Source organism: Pavona decussata, unplaced genomic scaffold (genome assembly GCF_977016875.1).
Source record: "Pavona decussata unplaced genomic scaffold, jaPavDecu1.1 SCAFFOLD_416, whole genome shotgun sequence".
Taxonomy (NCBI): Eukaryota; Metazoa; Cnidaria; class Anthozoa; order Scleractinia; family Agariciidae; genus Pavona; species Pavona decussata.
Window position 1 is genome coordinate 2,575 of NW_028145778.1, and position 17,426 is coordinate 20,000.

A 17,426-nucleotide genomic window follows, 5' to 3' on the forward strand; every position below is an offset into this window, starting at 1 on the left:
AAAAGAAGTGAAAAGTGCTGAAAACCGTCCAGGCCACTGTAACTGGTTAAATATATTTGGCAAGGAAGTGCGTTTACTGATTTTAAGCACCCTCTGCACACTGCTTAGAAACAAGTAATAATGTTGCTGTAACACAGATTGACTAGAGGAAATCGAAAATAAAAAAGGCAACTGTGACAATTAGAACACAATTTTTTTTTTCGTTCGAAAATATTTGCATTGCATACATCGAATTAAAATCTCATCATCTTTTTTCTGTGCTCAGTGGTTCTTTTTTTTGTTTTTTGCAGTGTATCAATTAGATGTTCAAAAAAAGATATGGTTCATTTTGGCCCGTTGAATCTGATTACAGACGGAAGGAAACCTGTCACCTCCTAAAGAAAAGTTGTAAATATGAACCCCGAATAAAGTTAGCCGTTTAGCTAAAAAGAAATGGAAAAAAAGAAAAATACCACAGGGAAGACATTACACGAGTCAGAAGCTGCAGCTCGCTGAGCTTAATGATGTGCTCAGGAAAACTATGATCCCTCCAGTTTTTACAGTTTTAACACTGAACCAAAGGGGTAATGCAAAAAAAAAAAAAAAAAAAAAAGGGAAAAGAAATAGCTTAAATCTCTTTCAAAGAATATAAATTTCAAAGTCTGGCAGTTATATACTTTGAAGAACAGGCACGCGAAGCGGAGTATTTGTTGACGAACATCGAGGTTTTTGATGATATATTTCATAACATCCAAACAGCAGAGCAATCTGATAACGCACGGAAACCGATACCAATCAGAATTTCATACGGTACAAGGGTGTATGTATCTGCTGTGATCTTTGTGACGCCACCAACCTGGTTTATCATTCATGCAGTTACAGATATAATACCTGCAGCAACTCCCTGAATAGCACTGAATAGCACAGGGGCTGTGCATGTACAGGGAACTGGTCATAACAATTTTGTTCGAAGAGGACCCACCTTGTCTGGGGTAGGGGGATAATCGAAGACACAACCTATCTTATGAAAGTTACCGACAAAATTTTATTGGCTTTCAAATTTGTTTTGACACAGAAATATTCAGCTAGCAAGAATCAGCATTGCTACATAAACAAGAAAAGTGAGGTTTGAATCTCATTGTCATTTTTTACTGCTGGATAGAGTGGTGGCTATGCAATAAAGACACCATCTTTTGACGTTGAGAAAGGTGAGTGCAGGCAGAAACCACCATCTGTTTTGTGGTTTGGTGGGTGTGGTTGAGTATAGTAGTTTTGACCACTTCCCTTGTGATAAAGGATTTTCCCGGACTGAGTGAACAAAAGTAACCAAGGATACATCTCTGCCACATTCTTCCGTCGATTTTGCAATATAAAACATAGAACAAATATATGAATAACAGAGCAACCTCCTAGGATTCTTCAGGGGAGAGAATGTTTTCCATGCCAAAAAACTCTGTTACCTTTTTTTTTAGTCCATGGAGATACCACACCATGCACCATATGTTTGTACTCATGCATACGTTTCTTCTCAAAAGACCTCAATAGGAGAGAGTGAAAGCTAGATGGAGAGGGGAGGGCAAAGAAAGGCTTATGTCTCTTTTCTGCGTATTCAGAAGTTCGTTCGGAATGACACACTAGACAACAGTGGCAAGACAAAGTATAAAGGGACAACAGAGAGCGTAATAGGGGACATAGCCACTAATATAAGCCTCATTTATTTTCCCATCAACGTGGGGTACGATAAGAGTATAGAGAGAGAGCGTCTCTTGTGTCCCCAGCATCGCATGGGATGGATCGGACATGATGAAGAGAAGGGTGTAAGATGGAAAAAACAAAAGCACTGATGAGGGCTTGGGGGGAAAGGGGGGGTGGGGGTGGTTGGGATTAACCGAGCCGCACAAGTGATACTGGGTTGCTTTTCGGCCAACTGTTCATTTATCCGACAATCTTCCTGGCTTGAGCATTATTCTTCGATATATCAGCCGCCTGAACGGGTTTATTTACTAAATAACAAAAGACAAATCACACATTCAAAATCCCATGACATTTTGCGTCATGTGTGACGAGCCATTCTATCGAAGTGTACAAACAACAAAGTTGTTCGGCTAAATCAAACTTTATGTTAGTGTCCACTATTTATATTAATTATTACTACAATCCTTTTAAGCTTCAATCTATATATTATTTCTTCACTTTATGCAGATTCGATAATTGCCTAACTTATAAACCTTATGGGTATTATCCAAGTTCTCAACTACTACGGTATGTTGACAAAAAAATAAGAAAGAAATGAAAGCTGACACGGAGATATATCATGCTGTTACAAGGACATTTGAAAGAATTTGTCTTAAAATTTCAAGAAACTATACTAACGTATACCTTGAGTAAATATCAGGCAAATACTTTGAATGTCCAAGAATGTTTAAAAATTTAACCCAAATCGAATCCTTAAAGCGCTACAACGCCCGTCCACTCAGTTAGCTTGCTTGACTGCGGTAATTTCATCATAAGTAGGTAATCCTTGTGATTGTTACGTGAACACTGCATTTTTTAAGGGGAAAGTTTACGGGATATAAAAGGCGATTTTCAAGATGACGTCATTTTACTTTCAACTACCAGAATCTTCTTCGTTTTTCCTTTCTTATTTGAATTTTGTAATCTCAGTGAGACTTAGATAACAATATCTCTAATTTGCAAGAGTAAACAACCAACTGAAGGATTCTGGTAGTTGTAGTAAAATGACGCGTCATCGTGAAAATGGCGTATTACCGTGGAAGTGCCCATTGAATAGCTAAAAGAGCTCAGCAACAGCATGGCAAAATAAGTTTTTTAGTTTAACTTGAGCACATGAATTATGGTACAGTTAGTATGGGTAATCAAATTTCACGGGCGTTTGTCAAAATTCTGAAATTTTTCCAAATTTGACGAGTACACCATTTGATTACCTTTATAATATCATGGGTGACAAATTACGCTCGCGATCGTGAGTTTTTGACTTGTTTATTGTATTGACAAACGTTGCCATAGCAATTTTGAAATTTCACGCACATAAAATTATAAGTTAATGCTGAAATTTTGCGCCAAAACTAAGGAGTAATTTGTCGCCCATGATAGTATCATCATTCATGTAAACAAGGGATTTTTTATTTTTATTTCTTGGCTTGAAGGCGTAAACTGTTGTTGTTGTTGTTTTTCCTTTGGATCGAAATGTAAAATACACATGCATCCATGTTTTTTTAGTACATGTAGTAACCAGTCAGTATGCCAAGGTTGAGCTTATAAAATCTACAGCATTATAAGATGTCAAAGGGCCAAAATACAGCTATTTTTATTTTACAAGTGCGCTGTTTTTTAAAGGATTCTTTAGTTAGTAATAGCTTCATCCTTTCAGACTCGTATGCCTCCATCAATCCTCAGATATCCAGACTCTTGGCTGCAGAACATCAGGTAACAAGCGCCGATCATTCCCAGCAACTGTTGACAAATCAGCAATTACAGTCTTACGTTTTGAATAATAATGCTTCAGATTTACTGAACAAAAAGCAAAACAAAACAAACAAAAAACCTGACTCAGGGTGGGAATTTTGAAAAAGGCTGAAAGCTAAGGAGATATGTCCAGAAATGCACGCTAATGAGATTCATGAACTGTATGATAGACATCACAAGGTGTCCCCTAACCTTAATTCTCACTAAAACACACATAATTCTGTCAAACATGAAGTCATATGAAAACGACAAAAAGGCTCTCTTTATATGAAGTACCCAAATTCAGGGTTAGTCTTTTTAAGGAAATTTGGGAAGACATATCTACAAGCTTTCGCTGACACATGATATTTGAGAGTGACTTTGTACTCCTGCCAGTGACTCCCAAAACCTCTTGTGAGATATTTCTTGTCATCATTGTATGTATTCCTGTTCTGGAATAGGGCCAATCATGCGCACCCTGGGTTACTTCCGAGTTGCTGTGAGCCTCATTATGAAAGCAAGGCTAAGTGCAAAACTTTTCATATGGAAAATAGTGGTTTTTGCATATGAATGAAAACTAATTTTCCTCAATAAAAACTTTGCAGTTTTCATAATGAGGTTCAAAGCAACCCAGAAATAGCCAATTACTGAGATTGCCTTTCCTGGCTAATGTGCAGTTCCAGAAAATATCCATACTACCCCACGGAAGGTTCTAAAATTGTGAATTAAGACCCCGCTCCCCCTAGGATATACCTGCCAACTTTTTCTGAGATATAGGAGTGAGATTTTTATCCTGGGAGTGCTGGGATTTTTTAACAGTACGCGATCATTTCCGAAGATTCCCGAAGAAGTCCGAAGTCGTCCGAAGACGTCCGAAGTCTGCATTTCCCAGCTCGCTCCCAGTGCTTTTCACCTTCAAAATTCAGAGATCGCGAAGAAGGTATTGTCATTTATTCATTTTACACATGGTTTTCGTTCCTTACTTGGTCTGAGTTAATATATTTTTTGAAATTGTGTCAAGCAAGACGGCAACAAGTTACATTTTTCAATCAGGCGTGAGAAATTGGCCCGCAAGCGTGAGTCGGCGTGAGATCGAAGTTTTCAACCCGCAGGCGTGAGACTCACGCCTAAGGCGTGAGAGTTGGCAGGTGTACCCTAGGAATTTGAGGTGACCTTCCAGGAGGTGGGTATGAATTTTTTTTCTGGAATTGTACAATTGAAAAATAGTTATTAATAACTGTTTCATTCATGGAGACAAACCTTTACATGTGCATGTCCTAAAGTGAAACCATTCAAATGATAATTCTAACCCATGACAACACTGTTAATAATTATTTATTTTGATCAGTAACACTTCTAGATAACGCATTTTCCAAACTTGCATATTTGGTACAGTTCTGTATACTTTATACATATAATTTTAGAAAACACTCGAGGGCAACCAAGTGCCAAAAATCTCCTGGGACAGGCTAAGAAAAATCGACAAGAACGTCGTTCAATTAACTAACATGCAACAATCCATTTTTTCCCCCATTATTCAAACACTTATTCAAAAAGCTTTTCTGGGATATTAGCAAATTGTAAACTCTGACTTCATTATTATGCACCAGCTTACTTGTAAGACAGCAACCCCAATAGCAGTTCCCAAGACATAGCTGAGGTTCTCCTTGACTTCATCTGTCAGCTTGTTCAAGCACCCCTAAAAGCAAACCATTACCATTATGAAAATCATTAAGGATTACATTGTAGAAGTATGGCTACTACCTAATGATTAGACTAGACGTATGCCATAGGTCACTCATTTCTGTGCAGTTAACCATGTGTATGTGCATCAAAGATAAACAAAACATGAATTTAAGGCTTCAATTGATTCATTCATCTTTCATTGGTCCAGTTTCACATGTTTGCAGTGGAGGCTTAATTAAATTGTTCATGCTAAAGAAAACACAATTTCGTTAGAAATTAGTGAATGGGAATTTTTTTATGATGAAAATGTAAACACAGGCAGAGCTGATACCCAGCATGAAGCTTGTGGGCTCAAAATGAAAGGTTAATACTAACAGTGATCCAAGCAGCAGATCAGGCTTGGCAAACATTAGTCACCTGTTATCAAAGGTGAGCAATGTTTGAAGGTTGGTCCCTCAGCTTTTTTGTCAGTAACAAATGTAACTAGCTTAAGGCACTTTTTATTATTTTGTGCAATTTCAGGGACATTGAACCGAAGACCAGAATTCAGGAATCCAACTAAATTCTTCAAGTTTACTTGCAGTGTTGACTAACTAGTTTTCTGGTAGCTTTTTAATAGATGGCCACCTTTTCCATGTTGGCTTATTATTGGTTGCTGGAGCACTGCAAGTGCTTTATCAAGAGAAGCTATTGGTGGCTGGAACACTGCAAGCATTATGTTGCAGTAGTTCATATATTGTTTTCCCAGTTTTGCCAATCTATATAGACTTTGAAACATTCGTACGGAATCTGGTAAACTACTCATTCTTGTTCATCGGATTGACAGCATCCTTGAGTCCCACTAAGTGATCTACGCATTGTGTCAGACTTAGGAACTGTCCATATGCCTTGTTGTTGTAAGCTGTTGTAATGTGAAATATTATTGTAACAGAGGTCTCAAGATAACAATTTTGCTGAGAGACTCCCACTCTTGGCAACAGTCTCCAGTTCAGTCCCAACAAACAAACTGATGGTAAGAATTTTTTTTATCATGTATTTTCATATGAGGACAACATTAAGATTTGATCAAGCAAATAAAAAAATTGTGTCATACACACTTTAAACCCCAGGGGGATACTCTGGATTTCAAGTGACAGGGATGATCGAAGGATTTTATTGGGTTTGAAATTTTCAATTCCTCGATTTTTTTTGGGTAGGAAAATTTGGCAAGTATTTTTTTGGGTGGCTTGATTTAAGTAGGGATTTTCTGGGTATTCAAAGCAATCTGAAGATTCGTGGTAGTGCTCGCATATCCTGGCTGTGTTGTCATTCTGCATGTTATTGCTAAAACAGAAGATGTTCTTGGGTGTCTCGAGTGTTGTTAAAATGACTACCAGATGCAGAAAAGATAATTTCATATGGTATGCTGAATAAACAAAAACAAACACAAACACTCAATTTCTAATGTTTTTATTTTTCGTATTATATCATTTAAGGCTTTCTGAAAATTTTTAAGGTTCGGAAATTCGGAATGGCAGTTTTTGGGGGGTTAAATTTTGGTCCAGGGATTTTTGGGGGTTTTGTTGGAAGCCCTAGGGATTTTTTTGGGTTTTGATTTTTGCCCCCAATTGTCATCCCCGTCACTTGAAATCCGGAGTACTCCCCCCCCCCCCCCCCCCTCTAGGCTCTAAACTTGCTAGCATACCTCCTTATAAGCATTGGTGGCGTTGCAAAAAAAATTTGTCTGAGCAGCACAACAGGAGTCGGGATACTTTAATTTATAATGTTCAGAGTACCGAAACCAGTCACTTGGGTTTTCACTGCCACAGTACTTCAACTGCAATACAAATAAAAATGTGGCCCCAATTCTGTTAGTTAAATTAACTTATTGCCAGTTAACTGGGCTGGGTGTCCAAGTTGATGCACTGCACATGGGTGCACGCTACTGCAATGATTTCACCTGGAAAACATAACTTTCAAGAAACATGGAGAACAGATTCTGGCTATAATAACCCTTTAAGTTCTTAGACTGAGTATGAGTTCCAATTAGAACACAATGCTATAGCTTTGTGAATATTTGATAAATTTAAGGACGGTGCCTACTTTTGTTACTGCGCATACGTTCTGCGCATCTCGAGATACTCGGGTTGCCTTAATGGATGGTGCCTACTAATGCAGGGACATCTTTGCGTGGTTTAAAACTTAAATGTGGAGAAAGCGGAACTAAGAAAGTGCTCTTGATATCCAAAGAGGAAAATTGGCAGTAACCACGCATTTTTCAGAGATGATAAAGCTTCAATTTCGAAAAAAAGCGCCATACATCACTTTGTATTTTACTGCTTTTTTGAATTATTGTTCCTTAATTATCTTATGCCCATGCAAAAAAATTTGTTGAGCCGTAATATATGATAGTCACAATGTTACGACACGTGTAAAGATATATTTCCATTGTCACCATCTTGAATGCGTTTATTTGCCTACTGTACCTGTCAAAATACCACCAATTGTACACATCTCTCGCCCCTAGCTCTTCCGAAAGAACGAAAATCCCCTTCTCACAAGCCAATCAGCATACGGCAAGTTAAAGAAAAAAGAAAGAAAAGAAAGTCTTTTCTGATTTACGAATTCCGTGTCTAATTGATTTTAAAATACATAGATCGGTGTCGTTCTGATGTGTTTTGAAGTTTTATGCTTTAAGGGGACTGCCTTAGAATACTGAACTGAACGCCATAGGCTTGACTGCAGAAATTGAAGTCTTAGGCAAACTTTTGAAAATTTCACTGGGCTCCTGACTGATATTATAGTTTTTCAAGAGCTATAAAAACTGTTTCCCAAGTGACTTTAACCTTCGTTGAAATTTTCATGTCCACGAATTTTCATTTTTTTTTTATTCTGGATTCCGGATTCCATGTTTTAGGTAAACCCCATATAATATGAGCCCAGGAATTGAACCCTGGGTTGCAATGGAGGGAGGCGAGTACTCTAACTACTGTACATACCAACATTCCCTACTCGCCCTACGTTTGAATTTCTTTTTCCAAATTACATAATCACCTCGCTACGGCTTCTTCCAACGAAATGATAACCAGACAATAATAACACTGCCCTATGTCACATTAACCTGAATGTGCCTTTATGGAGCTGGAAAATGAGGTAATTAGTTTAAGGGGGTACACCTAATACATTAGAAAGCAGATTTATTAAAAATTAATTTATAAACAGTTAAATTTGAAGTTTTTTCATTATCACATTTTTAACTCATTTCTCTCAAAACCAAAACTTCCTTCATAAATGCTGTTACAATTGAAGGGGTGCATGGAAAAAAGCCCTAAGTGACATTTTCGTCGATTTTTAGATTTTCACACCAGGATGATGATTTAGTATTAAGCAATCATGTCACAAAAGATTTAAGTTGCATTGTGCAAGTTTTCATTGAGAAAAACCCTCCTAAAACACAAGATTTTCCCGCGAAAGCCATGCTAGAATTCCCATGCAACTGTCTGCGTCATAAATTTCAACACAAGCTCCACAAATTGCTCGGTTTGAGCCATATTCTTCCAAGTTACTCTTTGGCCGACATTATCTTTTCATCCCCCCTAAGAGACTGGTACTAGATTATTGAATGTTACATCATGTAAATTCCCTAAAGAATCCAAGGAATACCAAGTGAATAGGCTGATCAGCAGCTTTCAAATGGTACAATACACAGGTATAAAGTGTCTACATATATTTAACAATTTGTAAAAAAAAAAAATTAATGTCATTTGCCTTAAGGTTTGAAGGGCTCTAAACAGTGGCCATAAAGAAAATTGTAAACCTCATATATTCCCTTCAAATCAAAAAATGGCATGACATTTACAAATGTATGCAGTCAAGTGACATGAGAAACTTTTTAATAAAGGCAGTTTATGAATGCCCTACATAATAAGCATGTACATGTACAGCTCTACTTTTCAATCACTCAGTATGCACAGTGTTAACATTTTGAAATTTGGAGCAGAGTTATGGAGGCTCAAAGTCGGCCAATTTTAGCACTTTGCTCCACAATCACGACGGTGTCAGAAACCATAAAAGGTGTGCATGTTGACAACAGCCTCTTGTTTATGTTTTGTACTTTGATTGACCAGTGTCATAGTATTACATGCAGGCTCCCACATGTACAGTATGATGATCATTCTAAAGTTTATTCAATAAAAGAAACAGTAACCTAACATAATCTATTAATACTTAATACTAACCTCCCTTTGCAAATCATCCACAGCCTTGTCCAAGATTTCATGCCCTTCACCGTACTTTTTAATTGCATCTTTGAAGCCATCATTCACAAATTCTTTGGCCTGAAGGGAAAAACAGTGCAATCACCAATCACCCTTCTACTTTAATACAATTTTATTTACAAGAAAATTAGCCCTAAGCTAAAAGCTGATTTTAATATATGCCAAAATACTGTGTAAATATGTCATAATACCCATATTGCCATAATACAGCAACTGCTTTTCAACCTTAATGTCCCCCCCCACCCCCTCTCTCTCTTTCCTGAGGTGTGACCATAAAATCCCTCTCCTCAGCCAGATTGACATGAGTCTTTATTTTGTTTTGCTAGATTGAGGGCTTCTGATATTTCGCGTGGTCGCGGAGCTGCGAAATTCAGGTATATCCGCGGAATCCCGCGAAATTCGTTAAAAATACTACCAAATACATGTCGGTACAACATATTTGAAACTTTTCTTGGCTACTCAGGGGCTGTTTACTTTCCATAAATGCAAATTTCTCTTGAAATTTCGTCACTCAGCCACGAGTAAACATAACGTACCATAACTACTATGGTCGTCCAAATGTTTCAATATTCGCTAATGCGCCGATCAACTCGAAACTTCAACATCCCCCCCCCCCCCCCCCGGGCAAACCCCGGGCATTTGAACTTTTGAAGATTGGATCGTTCAAATTCCCGCCCCCTAGGGCCAAAATAGTGTTCAAATGCCCGACCTTATCGTCAAAATTTGTCTGTCAAATGCCCCTCCTAAAGAACAATCGTTGTCGGCTCCTGTCATGAGTTACTACAAAAACCACAACTTTAACATTGAAATTAATGATTGGAAATTGAATTTATTAAGTCGGACAATGTCAATCAGCAAGTGTAAGCTGTTCTAACTCTGAAACATGGCAAAGGTTGTTAAAATGAGTTAGCCGGCTACGTAGACTGTTCGAGTGGCAGGGTATTCTGCAGGTTAAGCCAAAGCGGCGGTTTTTCATTCGACAATGTTTTTTTTTTCTTTAACTGTTAATTCACTACTGTTTTATGGCTATTCTAAAAACCTCTGCAGACACAAATGCGGGAGAAAGGCGCAGCTTGACTCATTGCATAAAAAACTACATCGTTTATGAAAGAACTAGAAATACATATCAATTAGTTAGCCGGCTACGTAGAATGTTGTTCGAGTGGTAAGATATTCTGCAATTTAAGGCCAAAGCAGTTTTTCATTCGACAGTGTTTGTTTCTTTCACTATTCACTGCGAGACAAAGCCGTAGCTTGACTCATTGTATAAAAAATCTACATCGTTTATATACAATCTATAAAAATAATTAATATTTACTTTAAGCACTCTCACTTTTGAGGACCTGTTTTTGTAAGCTTTTTTTTGTAATGCTGTATCTCTTCCTTTAACTCTTCCATCTCGTCCAAACACGTGTTTATAGCTGTTAGCGACTTCGGCGCCCCCCCCCCCCCCCCCCCAAAAAAAAGCGATTTGAAACCTGACACTTCCGGTTCAATTTTCCCCACCCCACCAGGCAAGGTCAAACTCCCCACCCCCGGGAAGGCCTTATCCGTCAAATTCCCCACTCCCGGGCACAGAAAATAGTCAAATGCCCGGGGTTTGCCCGGGGGGGGGGGGGGGGATGTTGAAGTTTCGATTTGATCGGCACATAAGTTGTATTCGCTGTCGCTAAATTACATTCGCTATCGCTAAATTACATTCGCTGTCGCTAAATTGTTCATTAGCTGTCGATAATACTTATTCGCTATCGCTAAATTGTACATTCGCCAAAACTAATTTGCTATCGCTAAATTTCATTCGCTTTCGCTAAATTACATTCGCTGTCGCTAATACTTATTCGGTGTCGCTGATTTTCATTCGCTATCGCTAAATTTCATTCGCTGTCGCCAAAACTCATTTGCTATCGCTAAATTTCATTCGCTGTCGCTAATACACATTTACTACGTTGACTTTGCTGTTGCAAAATTCCAACTTCGATTCGCTGTCACTAAAATTCATTTGCTCTCGCTCAGCATTTCCATTTCATGCGCTAAAAATTAACTCAGGGTGTCCCCACACGGGAAAGTTTGTGGAAAGCTGCTAACCACAGATTTGCATTCAAAAGCATGTGAGGGGTCTGCGAAATCTGCGAGCCACCGTGCGAGCCATGCGAGTCACGCGAGTCATGCGAGCCACAGTGCAAATGTTAAGAATTTTTATTTGTTTTATTTACATGCGTGTGAGAAAATTTTGGACGAATTTTTTTTTTTTTTTCGTTTTTGTTATAATTTTGGAGAGAATTTTGCCTATTCAAAATCGCCCAAGATGCGCAAAAAAAATAAAAGCAATACGCAAAAATTTATTAAGGTCCAAGACTTCAGAAAAAAAATTCGAGAAAAACATACGGCTGCACCGCTACTCGAATAGGTAGCTATTGATACATGTCATTCATTGATATCCACGTGGAACTTCATTCAAGAAAAAAAAAGAAAAGAACAGCACTTCGATCTCCGTGTGTTGGCGTCAAGAATGGTGAGTAAATCGCGCCATTTTAACAGGTTTGGTCTTTAGTCGAGAATCAGAGTTATCAGCACTCTGTCGGTTGGCTGACTGCTGCATGTGGTTGTCCTTTCCCTTAGACAAGTCTTTCTTCAAAACTCGCCACTAGAGTGGCAGAGGCTGGTTTCGACCCACCAGCAAATGCTTCTGTTACGCTGCTTCTTTTCAAATTGAATTTAGTGCGACAATATTGACTTCGCTCATCTTTGAGTACCCATTTATCATACCTTACAAGTTTGGAATGACACTGACAATCAGCCCTGACGTGTCAATTACAGTCAACCCAGGTCACGCGTGAACAGTATTTCCAAGAATGAAATGAACATTCGAATTTCTCTTTGAAATGTCCGACGTGTGAATGTAAATGGAATGTTGGAAATTTCTCTGGAAATCGTTCCGAAAAAGACGCATTAACTGAAAAAAAAAAGATTCAAAATACTTGGGAAACAATTGTTATTCTTGAAATATTCAATTTTGCAGTGTAAAGAAAAATTCATAGCTTTATACCGTCAATAAGCTAGGGAAATTTATACGGGAACTCTGAAATCTCGTTGGCGACTTTCAAAACTAAGATGTAAATTTCAAAACTCCGTTCAAATTTCAAAAATATCGTTCACGCGTGACCTGGGTTGACTGTAACAAAAAGTATCATGGTTTGCGTTGTCCCACTGTAAGAATTAAATATTGCGATGTTATTCATCTTGTTCCGATGCTCTTGTTCTTGTTCTTATGTGAATGTAAATACAACAAATAAAAATTCTTAACATTTATACTGTGGCTCGCATGACTCGCGTGACTCGCATGGCTCGCACGGCTCGCATGGCTCGCATGGCTCACACCTTGGCTCGCATGGCTCGCTGACTCGCAGATTTTTATCACTCAATTCCAATCACCTTGCACCTTCTGGAGTGATATAAATCTGCGAGTCAGCGAGCCATGCGAGCCAAGGTGTGAGCCATGCGAGTCACGCGAGTCATGCGAGCCACAGTATAAATGTTAAGAATTTTTATTTGTTGTATTTACATTCACATAAGAACAAGAACAAGAGCATTGGAACAAGATGAATAACATCGCAATATTTAATTCTTACAGTGGGACAACACAAACCATCATATTTCAGTTTTTTGTTACAATCAACCCAGGTCACGCGTGAACGATATTTTTGAAATTTGAACGGAGTTTTGAAATTTACATGTCAGTTTTGAAAATCGCCAACGAGATTTCAGAGTTCCCGTATAAATTTCCCTAGCTTATTGACGGTATAAAGCTATGAATTTTTCTTTACACTGCAAAATTGAATATTTCAAGAATAACAATTGTTTCCCAAGTATTTTGAGTCTTTTTTTTCAGTTAATGCGTCTTTTTCGGAACTATTTTAATGTCTTTACTGGTCGTAAAGTCCTAACATATCTCCGAGGTGACCTATCAGTATAAGCCCGGGGTCTCTTGAGGTCTCCTCGCCACTTCTTACGAGCCGTCCTCTGTAAATATCGACTATCGTCGTTTGGACGAGAAAAAATTAAATCCTCAAACTTTCTCAGAAGAATGGTCTATATAAGTGATTCACATAAATATAACTTTCAGCTCGCTTCGATTCGTATTTTAGCTGTAGTGCGACCATCTTGGTTTTACCGCTCTGAGAGGGCTTTCGGCGGCCATTTTAGGCCACACCTTTAAAAATTTGCCTTTCAAAGAAAGCGTTACAAATCCGAACAAAATCTCATTATCCGAGACAAGCAAATGTTTGTTGTTGTGTTGAGAAGCTTTTTTGGAAATTTGATCGAAATCTGATTTTTTTACAAAATTTTTAATTTCTTCCCTATTGAACTACTCTTCAAGTGCCAGAAAAAAGGCCGACTTTAAAGGAAAATATCGCTAAAGATACATCAGTTGGCATCCTAAAACAGCATCCTGGTTAAAGAGCAATGTCTCGTCTGTAAGAATATGCAATAAAATTTTTGGGCAGTTAAAAACAGAAAATTATAGAAGAAGAAGTTTTAACTGTACTTTTGTCAACAAACACCGCCTTCGTAATCAGCATAACAACATGAAAATAACGATTTCCTAAGAAACTAATGATAAATTCCACTTACCTCGTGAAATATCGAGAACTAGATATTGCAAAATATATCAAATTATAGTTTCAGTCGGATACAGACGCATTTTCCATGATTTGTTGTGCGAAATCACTGTAATACGCCGCAGGTGTTAAACTGAGTTCAATTCTTCAAAGTCCGTCACAACCATCGGCCGAAAAAATTGCCATCCGCCCCATAAGCTGCCGTGTGCAAGGTGTCAAATATTTCTTTGTTCTCCTTAATGACCAAAAACTCTTTCAGCAACCATTTTTAAAGCCTGCTTTGAACTGGAGATTCTCGTCAAGAAATCGTTTATGTTCCGTCGACCTAATCCGCCGTGATTAAACAATGAGATTGTGTTACAGAAACGCGCGCACATCCAGGCGGGCTGGGGTGGGGGCGGGGAGGAAACAAAAATGGAACAGCTCCTTGATTTAAAAAAAAGGGCCATTCAAGATTACTATTAAAGGTATGTTATGCATGTCGGGTACTAAGTAGGAAATTGCTGTCCCAGAACAATGTGGAATATGATAAGCCCTTGTGCTCTATTTCTTTGGTTGGAGCGTGGGGGGGGGGGGGGGGGGGAGAGGGGGCAAGTAAAACACTAATTTACAGCATCAGTTAATCGTTGGTCTTCTGTTTATGGTTCATACATGTTCACAACTATCCCAAGCTTACTGACAGCTATATATTTGTAACTGATTAGGTAACAGTGAGAAAGTTATATTCACCGGGACGTAAAATTAATATGAAGGTTTGTATGGGAATACATGCAAATAAACAGCTTACATAGAATCGACTTACCTACTTGTTTTTTTTTGTGTGTGTATTACACTTGCCTGTTTGTGTTTTGGAACGTTGTCATAGCGTTTACCATTACGAGGACGGGGGGGGGGGGGGGGGTACTCCTCGGAATTCTTGGTGGGGGTGTGCCGCCCGGGTCTTCGAATCCCGACCCTATTTCAGACCTAAACATGCCATTTTCCACACCCGTTTTCAGACCTGACCTCTAAAATTCATACCCGTTTTCAGACCTGATAATTATGCATCAGTGCCGAACGGAAGTTGACGCAAGGAGTAAAAATAAGATGGAATGACATAGTTTATCTATTTCTTTTTCTCACTATCAGTTAGTCGTTCCAGTTACGTACTGAGAAGAAAAATATGTTTGTAAGCTTTCGTAAATGTTCCCCGCCCCAAAAACCCGACCCGATTTCAGACCGTAATTGTCAAAATCTATGCCCGTTTTCAGACCAAAACGGCTCAAAAACCATACCCTTTGGGGCGGCACATACCTATATACCTTATTTAGGGGAGTACCCCCCCCGGGTACGAGGACTTGGAGCCAGAAAAACTACTAAATCTGAACATCGTTGGAAATGCTATATCAAATGTTACGAAGCGCAACCGACTGACAAATAGGGCACAACAGCTAATAGTTAGTGGCATTTATTGAGGGTAGCAAAGGGTTTTTTTGCGACGCATGATGGCTAATAAATAAGCAGCGTGACGGGTGATGGAACCCGTGCGTGATGCGTGACTGGCATCACAACGAGATGCGTGATTTTCTTTTTTACGAGCGCGTGACGCGTGATTTACCAATTAGATTTCCATGATAACTGAACTTTCTTTGACCTAAAAGTCACGATAGACAAGAAGGGAATAAGACGTTATAACGTAGGATTCACCTTTCAGGGTACATTCAGCATTTTTTCCTACAAGTAAGTCGTCTTTATACATGTATCTCTCAAAATCAATTAACACCCAATCAATCTAAGAAGATGATGCATGCAATACAATTTTCAATAATGCGTCCTCGAATAGTTTGGAATCTTACATGATTAGCTTAGTGCACTTACTTACGTGATGCGTTATTGCTTTAAAACGGTTTTCGGTGATGCGTGATTCAATTTAACATTAAACGTGATGCGCGATTGATACTCCCCCTCCCCCCACTGCCACCCTCTTTATTGAAAACCCATATGCCTTAAATATTTGTTGCTGCCCTTTTGTTTTTACATTAGATAACTGCATGAGCCCGAGGCTCATGCAGTTAATGTCCTGTTCAAACGGAGCTGCATGTTTGCACAAGATTGCTAAACAGCTGCATGTATGCTGCTTTCCACGATCTTGGGATATTTGTATTATACTATGAACTGTGTAAAACTCGCGTTGTGATTGGTCTAGAGGAGTGAGTGATTAGAGTATAGACGCACGATTGACGTCATCGAGTGGTGTGACCGGCGCACGTGATCAGAGTCTAGAGTCCAGCCAGAGCGACTGGTCAACAAAGTTTTGCAAACTGTTTTTGCGAGTAGCGGACAAACACAGGCAAATTTTCTCAGGAAAGGAAAACTGTTCAATAAAAAATTGGACAAAGACCGTTGAGAGTGACCTCAACCAGGATAGGAAAGCTAGAACTTTGTTGTGACGTGAAAAGGAAGCAAATATTTGTCGAAATATGTCGCCGATAGAAATCCGGTAATGGCGAGTAATCGATTACAAATCGCAGTGAAGCGACTTACATGAAGTAATATTTTGAAATCAGGATTTCCTTCTGGAATAAAGGTTAGTTTTGAAAATATTGTAAGTGAATTTTTTTCGGATTATACTCTAATTTAGAAGATCAAAATTGCATGTGTGTAGTAGTCCAAAACTGAGTTTGCTGGAAAGTTTTTGACTCAGCTCAGGTAACGCGATGCTCGCTCACGAAATGTGTCGAAATGTCTTGGTTATTGTACAAAACAAATAGATTCCATTTTGCCGTGGGTCTGTACTCTGATAACGCACAGAGGACGTCAAAACGTGGTGAGAATATCAGTCACGCTACTCGCCTGCGGCTCTTAGCGTACTTCTTTGTTCTCACCACGTTTTGACGTCATCTGTGCGTTATCAGAGTACAGACGCACGGCAAAATGGAATCTATTTGTTAACCCTAAATCAAAATATTCGCACATCATGCGAAGCATATTTACACTTAGCTTTTGAAAGCCGTTTGACGCATTAAAGGAACAAAGGTTGAATGAGACATAAACAATTGGGTGTATTAGCTGCCAGTTTCGAGAATATTTGTTCGGGTTGAAGAGTAGGCAGCTTGATCCTCAGCGGCACTCGTGTCGATATGACAACGTTCCAAAACACAAACAGGCAAGTGTAATACACACACACACACACACACACACAAAAAAAAAAAAACAAGCAAGTAAGTCGCTTTTTATTGGAATTCTATGTAAGCCGTTTATTTGCATGTATTCCCATACAAACCCTCATATTAATTTTACGTGCCGGTGAATATAACTTTCTCACTGTTACCTAATCAGTTACAAATATATAGCTGTCAGTTAGCTTGGGATAGTTGTGAAAAGGTATGAACGATAAACAGAAGAGCAACGATCGACTGATGCCGTAAATTAGTGTTTTACT

The 17,426-nt window shown here is 38.7% G+C and overlaps 1 protein-coding gene across 1 annotated transcript; it reads right to left on the reverse strand.

Annotated features, from left to right (window-relative positions):
* Nucleotides 1-1,891: 1,891 nt before the first annotated feature.
* On the reverse strand, nt 1,892-9,810 carry LOC146450874 (CD151 antigen-like). Its single transcript, XM_085099835.1, has 5 exons — nt 9,802-9,810; nt 9,348-9,446; nt 6,815-6,946; nt 5,060-5,143; nt 1,892-3,453 (listed from the first exon to the last, which is right to left on the reverse strand). The coding sequence occupies exons 1-5, from the start codon at nt 9,808-9,810 to the stop codon at nt 3,367-3,369; spliced, it is 411 nt and encodes a 136-aa protein (XP_084955961.1). The 3' UTR covers nt 1,892-3,366.
* Nucleotides 9,811-17,426: the final 7,616 nt, after the last annotated feature.

Excerpts from the sequence above, each read along its gene's own strand:
- LOC146450874 (XM_085099835.1), bottom strand. Across the intron at positions 5,144-6,814 it reads CCACCAATGCTTATAAGGAG|GGGTGCTTGAACAAGCTGAC; the intron begins GTATGCTAGCAA and ends GTTTGCTTTTAG. Across the intron at positions 3,454-5,059 it reads TTGGGGTTGCTGTCTTACAA|TTGCTGGGAATGATCGGCGC; the intron begins GTAAGCTGGTGC and ends ATTTGTCAACAG.